The sequence below is a fragment of the Camellia sinensis genome, chromosome 1, assembly GCF_055761805.1.
Source record: "Camellia sinensis isolate YWXY chromosome 1, ASM5576180v1, whole genome shotgun sequence".
Taxonomy (NCBI): Eukaryota; Viridiplantae; Streptophyta; class Magnoliopsida; order Ericales; family Theaceae; genus Camellia; species Camellia sinensis.
In genome coordinates this window covers 41,675,412-41,681,522 of record NC_138961.1, presented here as the reverse complement: position 1 = coordinate 41,681,522, position 6,111 = coordinate 41,675,412, and the positions used below count along the sequence as shown (strand labels likewise).

General features: G+C 43.7%; 1 protein-coding gene across 1 annotated transcript; it reads left to right on the top strand.

Annotated features, from left to right (window-relative positions):
* Positions 1 to 2,242: 2,242 nt before the first annotated feature.
* Positions 2,243 to 5,463, top strand: LOC145792818 (uncharacterized). The gene is made up of 3 exons (XM_082874468.1): positions 2,243 to 2,990; positions 4,607 to 4,704; positions 5,095 to 5,463. Exons 1-3 carry the CDS (start codon positions 2,243 to 2,245, stop codon positions 5,461 to 5,463), a joined length of 1,215 nt encoding a protein of 404 aa, XP_082730594.1.
* The last annotated feature ends 648 nt before the right edge of the window (positions 5,464 to 6,111 follow it).

Here is a 6,111-nt window from a genome sequence, read left to right as displayed (position 1 = left end):
ACTTGTTGTGGTGGAGATCAAAGCTCTCTCTCATCCTTAAAGCTAGGGTTTCATCTTCTTTTCATCATCTTCTTCATCAATCTTTGAGGTAGGGACATTCTTGAGTTATATATACAAGTTTTGCTTCATTATTGATGATTTAAAGGTTTTTCTTGAAGTTTTGTATACATTTCTCATTTCAACTCAAAGGGTAGAGAGTTTTAAATGTGGGCTTTCAAAACTCAAATTTTGTCACTAGTAGATAGTCATGCATTTATAAAACCTAAGAATGTGATTTGTTGTTGTGTTTTACCAAGGAAATGAGAAGTGTATATTCTTGAAGAAAAACCCTAGAATTTGGGGATTTTGGAAAAGAAGGAAATATTAATGAAATCTTTTATCATATTGTGTCAAGGGAATAGATGAGAGTAAGTCTCATAGTTTGTTTGGTAATAATGGAAACCTACTTGAATGCATGAAACATGAGATGTTTATGTAACATATTATTAAATGTTCGAACATGTGTGATTGGAAAGTGGTAAACAATTATGTATCATGAGATGTGAAACTGAAGAAATCGTGGAGATTATGTTTAGAAAACATCATATATGATCTTGATGAGGTTAATTTGATTAAAGTTGTGCATGATGGGAATTTGTTGTTGTGTGTTGAAGACACATGGTTATTTTGCGAAAAAAAGGTTGAGATTAAGTAATGAGACAGGGTGTTGATTGTCATTGTTGTTAAGACAGTGAAAGTGGAGAAGTGTTATGAAACATGGAAAGATCATGACATTGCATAGTCATTTAATTATTACTCTTGCATTGTAAATTACGATTGGTGATATTTATTTCATGAAATAAAATGATGTTGTAATATGAACTGTGAAAATGTGTATGGGGTAAATATGGTGGTAAGCCCAGTTAAGGGGTGTAGATTAGTTTGATAAGTTCGCCTGAGTGTCCTTGGTGAAAGACCAGAAAACTGTGCAGATCGATGTCGAGCCTTCCGGTTAATACCGGTAAAAATAACAGTTTGGTAGTACCCGTAAAGTCTACTTGCAGACACCAACCTAGGAATTACCGGTGTCGTATTTACCGCCCCTATTGATTAAAAATTGGAAGTTTTTGAAATGCGTTGAGATTGCTAACTTTTATTGAAATGAATTTTTCTTTAAGAAAGCATGGCATAGCATGAACACTTGCATGTTATAGAGAATGGCATAACTGTGTGTACTTTGTTAGAATTCTCTACTGGGCTTTATGCTCACCCCTATGGAACTTTGGTGCAGGTAAAGACGTGGTGATCACGCCAAGTTGAGGGCGCGAATAATTGTGAAGAGTACACTACTCTTATCTTGTTGTGATATTTTTGTAAAGCCTAGGGCTAATATGTATTGGGTCTTAGAGACCACTTTTGTGTAACCAGGCTATTGCCTTGGAAGATGTAAGCCCTTAAGGGCATTTTATTGTTTTGTGACTAGATACTCCACATGCTATAGATTCATGTATTCCTTTATGTCGTGAATGTATACTGCATGTGGATTTTTTGTATTTAAACCTATTTAATACATACGTGAAGATGGAAGGATTAATGTCATTATGTAGTGAGTGTCTATTAATTTGGGGAATTCATGTTGAAATATTTTTGAGGCGTTACAACTTGGTATCAGAGCTACCGAGTTTGAATACTTGGGCTCGAAGTGGTTGCTATACCACAATGGGTTCATTTCGCATGATTAGGAAATGTCTTGTCTATGTGATTATGTAATAGCATGTTTATGTGACTATGTGGGTATGGGATTAGACTTTTGGGATGTTATTTGCACCTATTAGATTCCTTGAGGTCTTAATAGAAGGGTACCTGATCAATACTCAATCAACTAAGAATTCTTGGTTTCTCATGGGACGAATCTCATCACTAAAGGATAATTCATATGTGTTTTATGTGACTAAGTGCTTATGTGGAGTGAATTAAATTGTTTGTGTAATAGGATGCATGTATTTGCTTTAGTCTAGCGTGTGAGGCAAATTGTGAGCACATTTGGAATTATGTGCTAAATTATCTATTTTGTTCCTTAATTAGGATGTCGGGAAGAATTCAAACAAGAGGTGGTAGGGGTGGAAGGCAAGGTCAAGGACGTCGGGGTATACATGATGTGCCGGTTCATGAGATACCGGCGTAAGAGGAGGGTGTAGGCCAAGCTAACATGGCCAAACAAGCAGGGCAAGTAGAAGTACCGGGGCAAGCCAACCAAGCCGCAATGGGGGCTCTAGCCCGAGAGATGGCCGGGGCATTGAGGGAGTCTATGAACATTTTGAGGGCGGAGACCCAAGCGAGGGAGAATGTTGCTGAGACTAGAGCTAGCTTCCTCACGAGGGAGTTTTTAAGGGCCGAGCCAGATGAATTCCATGGTGGCCCCGATCCAAAGAAAGCGGACGAATGGCTAGAACAAACGGTAAAGACTTTTGAGATGCTCCATATAGAAGATAGTGAATTGAGGGTGACTCTTGCGAGTTACTACCTCAAAGGGGATGCGGGGCAATGGTGGAAGTACACCAAGGGTCGAATAGCACCAACATGGGAGGCATTTGTGATAGCCTTCCAAGACAAGTACCTACCTCCCACTGCCAAGGAGAGGTTGAGACAGGAGTTCAAGGATCTTAAGCAACTTAATATATCGGTGGCCGAGTTCGAAGCGGCTTTTTCTAGTTTGTCCCGGTTAGCACCGGAATTGGTAGCGACGGAAGAGCGCCGTTGCATCGAGTTTGAGCAGAGATTGAGGTCTAAGATCCTATTCAAGGTTGCCAGGAACATGATCCGAGATTATGATCGCTTTGTGGAGGCCGAGGAGCAGAGACTTCGGAAATCGAGGTCTAGGGGCCAAGGGTCACAGGGAGACCTTAGGCACAACAAGATGAGTAAGAGCACCTTTTCATCCCAGTCTCAGTCACAGCAGTCTAGATCTACTTACCCCTTGCCTAGTGCGGGTCTGGGGAAGAGTACACCAAGTGGGTTTTCTTACTTCAAGTGTGGCCAGCCGGGTCACAAGGCCTTTGCTTGTCCACAGAAGGGAGGAGGACAGCAGATGTTGCCATCACCACCACCTAACCGATCTCAGAGTCAGTCTCAGAGTAGGGGTCAGGGGCCTACTTACTTTCAGTGCAGGCAGTTAGGGCATATGAAGAGAGCTTGCCCTCAGTTGGGAGCCGCGTCTGGCGCTTCAGGGTCTAGGCAGACACAACGCCACCAACAGGCTCACTCAGCTCAGGCTTCATGAGTTCACCAGGGAGCCGCTTCAGCTCAATCAGTACAGCAGGCCTATGCTCCGAGGGATGAGCAGGTTGAGTAGAGGCCACAAGGGCGCGTGTACGCAGTTACCGCACCAGAGCAATTATCGAGATCCTCGGTAATGAGAGGTATTTTCATTGTGTACAATTCTTTGGCCAGTGTGTTGATAAATACGGGTGCGTCTCATTCATTCATATCTGCTGCATTCGCGTCTACATTAGGGCTAGAGGTGACATAGTTAGCATCTCCGCTCAGAGTAAAGTCCCCAGTCGGGGGTACAGTTGACTTAGATCAAGGCTGTCATGATTGTGAGATAAAGGTTGCTGGGCGTAGACTCCCATTTGCTTTTGTGTTATTAGACATGTCCAGTTTTGATGTCATTCTAGGCATAGATTGGCTGACTTCGTATCGGGCAGTGATTGATTGTTTTCGGCGGAGGGTCACAGTGTGCACCTCGGGTGGTGATTGTTTTTATTTTCTAAGGGACAAGGTTGATCGGCTCTTATCGCCAGTATGTGATCCTCGTAGTAGGAATGAGCTTAGTGGTCTTCTTGCTACTCTTCTGAATAATGAGAGTGGCGGGACTCGAGTTGAGTTGCCAAGGGTAGTGTGTGAATACCCGGACGTGTTTCCCGAAGACCTTACTAGTTTTCCACCCCACTGGGAGATTGAGTTCACCATCGACTTAGTGCCTGGAATGGAACCAATTTCTATGGCGCCGTATAGGTTTGCACCCACAGAGTTGCATGAGTTGAAGATTCAACGCCAAGAGCTTCTAGACAAGGGCTTCATTCGCCCTAGTACGTTACCTTGGGGAGCGCCGGCCCTCTTTGCAAAGAAAAAGGATGGGTCGTTGCGATTGTGTATCGACTACTGTAAATTGAATCGAGTTACCGTCAAGAATAAATACCCTTTACCCAGAATAGACAACTTGTTTGATCAACTTAGAGGGTCTTGCTGCTTCTCCAAGATAGATTTGAGGTCGAGGTACCATCAGTTGAGAGTCCGGGAGGAGGACATCCTGAAAACAGCCTTTCGCACGTGTTATGGCCACTATGAGTCCCTTGTAATGCCATTTGGGTTGACTAACGCACCGGCTTCTTTCATGGATTTGATGAACCGAATCTTTAGGGAGTATTTGGACCATTTCGTGATCGTCTTTGTAGACGACATCCTAATCTATTCGACTTCCGAGGAGGAACACGAGGCCCATTTGAGGGTAGTGCTTGACTTGCTTAGAAGACATAGTTGTATGCCAAATTTGAGAAGTGTGAGTTTTGGCTCACCGATGTGAAGTTTTTGGGACATGTGGTGTCAAGTGCGGGAGTGACTGTAGATTCGTCAAAGATAGATTCAGTGGAAGATTGGGAGCAACCTAAGAACGTCTTTGAGAACCGGAGTTTCTTGGGATTGGCGGGGTACTATCGACGTTTGGTGAGAGAGTTCTCTAGATTAGCTGCACCTTTGACTAGACTGACTAGGAAAGGGGTTAAGTTTGTATGGAGTGAGGATTGTGAGAAGTCTTTCCAAGAACTCAAAACTAGATTGACTACGACACCGGTGTTGATCATTCCAGAGAGGGGCGTGGGTTACACCGTTTATTGTGATGCATCTCGGGATGGGCTTGGTTGTGTGTTAATGCAAGAGGGGAAGGTTGTAGCGTATGGTTCGCGGCAATTGAAAACCCATGAGAAGAATTACCCTACCCACGACTTAGAGTTAGCCGCAGTGGTGTTTGCCTTGAAAATTTGGCGGCATTACTTGTATGGTGAGAAGTTTGAGGTTTTCTCCGATCACAAGAGCTTGAAGTATTTGTTCTCCCAGAAAGATTTAAATTTGCGTCAATGGAGGTGGATGAAATTTTTAGAAGATTATGATTTCGAGTTATACTATCACCCGGGGAAGGCCAACGTAGTGGCCGACGCCTTAAGCCGAAAAACTGTGAGTAGTTTGGCTAGTGTGGCCATTCGAGAGTGGACTATGTTGGGTGAAGTTGGCAAGTTTGAATTACAACTGGGTGAGTCTGAAGAGGGTGCAGCTTTGTTTACATTGGGTGCTCAACCCACCTTAATTAGCAAAGTGGTAGAGGCACAACAAGGAGACCGTGAAGTAGAATTAATTCGTGAGAGAATCTCCAATGGGAAGGAAGAGAAGGGCTTGAACTTTCACTCGGATCAGAGTGTATGCTACTGAGATTGCCTGTTTGTGCATGAATCTTGTAGGGAAAAGTGCTTCGGGAGTTCTATCATTCACGCCTTGCAGTACATCCGGGAGGCACCAAAATGTATCGAGACCTTAGCCGTCAGTTTTGGTGGAGGGGTATGAAGCGGGATGTCTCATCCTTTGTGTCTAAGTGTCGTACTTGTCAACAAATGAAGGTCGAGCACCAAAGACCAGCAGGTTTGTTACAACCCTTACCTATAGCAGAATGGAAATAGGAGCACGTGACCATGGACTTCGTTGTTGGGCTTCCTAGAATGCAGCGGGGCAATGATGCCATTTGTGTAATTGTTGATCGATTGACTAAGTCCACACACTTCATTCTAATGTGTGCTAGCGATTCAATTGAACACTTGGCAGAGTTGTATGTGAGGGAAATAGTTCAGCTTCATGGGGTTCCGGTAACCATTGTGTCGGATAGGGATCCTTGTTTTACCGCCCGATTGTGGCAAAGCCTTTCAAGAGGCGTTGGGAACCAAATTGACTTTTAGCACTGCTTATCACCCTCAAACCGATGGGCAGTCGGAGCGCACCATTCAAAACTTGGAGGACATTCTTACAGCTTGTGTCCTAGATTTCAAGGGGTCTTGGGAAAGGCACTTACCGTTGATTGAATTTGCC

Coding starts and splice junctions, on each gene's coding strand:
- LOC145792818 (XM_082874468.1), top strand. CDS start 2,243: ATGGGGGCTCTAGCCCGAGAGATGGCCGGGGCATTGAGGGAGTCTATG. Junction 2,991..4,606: donor TCTGGGGAAGAGTACACCAA/GTGGGTTTTCTT, acceptor GAGTGACTGTAG/ATTCGTCAAAGATAGATTCA. Junction 4,705..5,094: donor CGGGGTACTATCGACGTTTG/GTGAGAGAGTTC, acceptor TTGTTCTCCCAG/AAAGATTTAAATTTGCGTCA.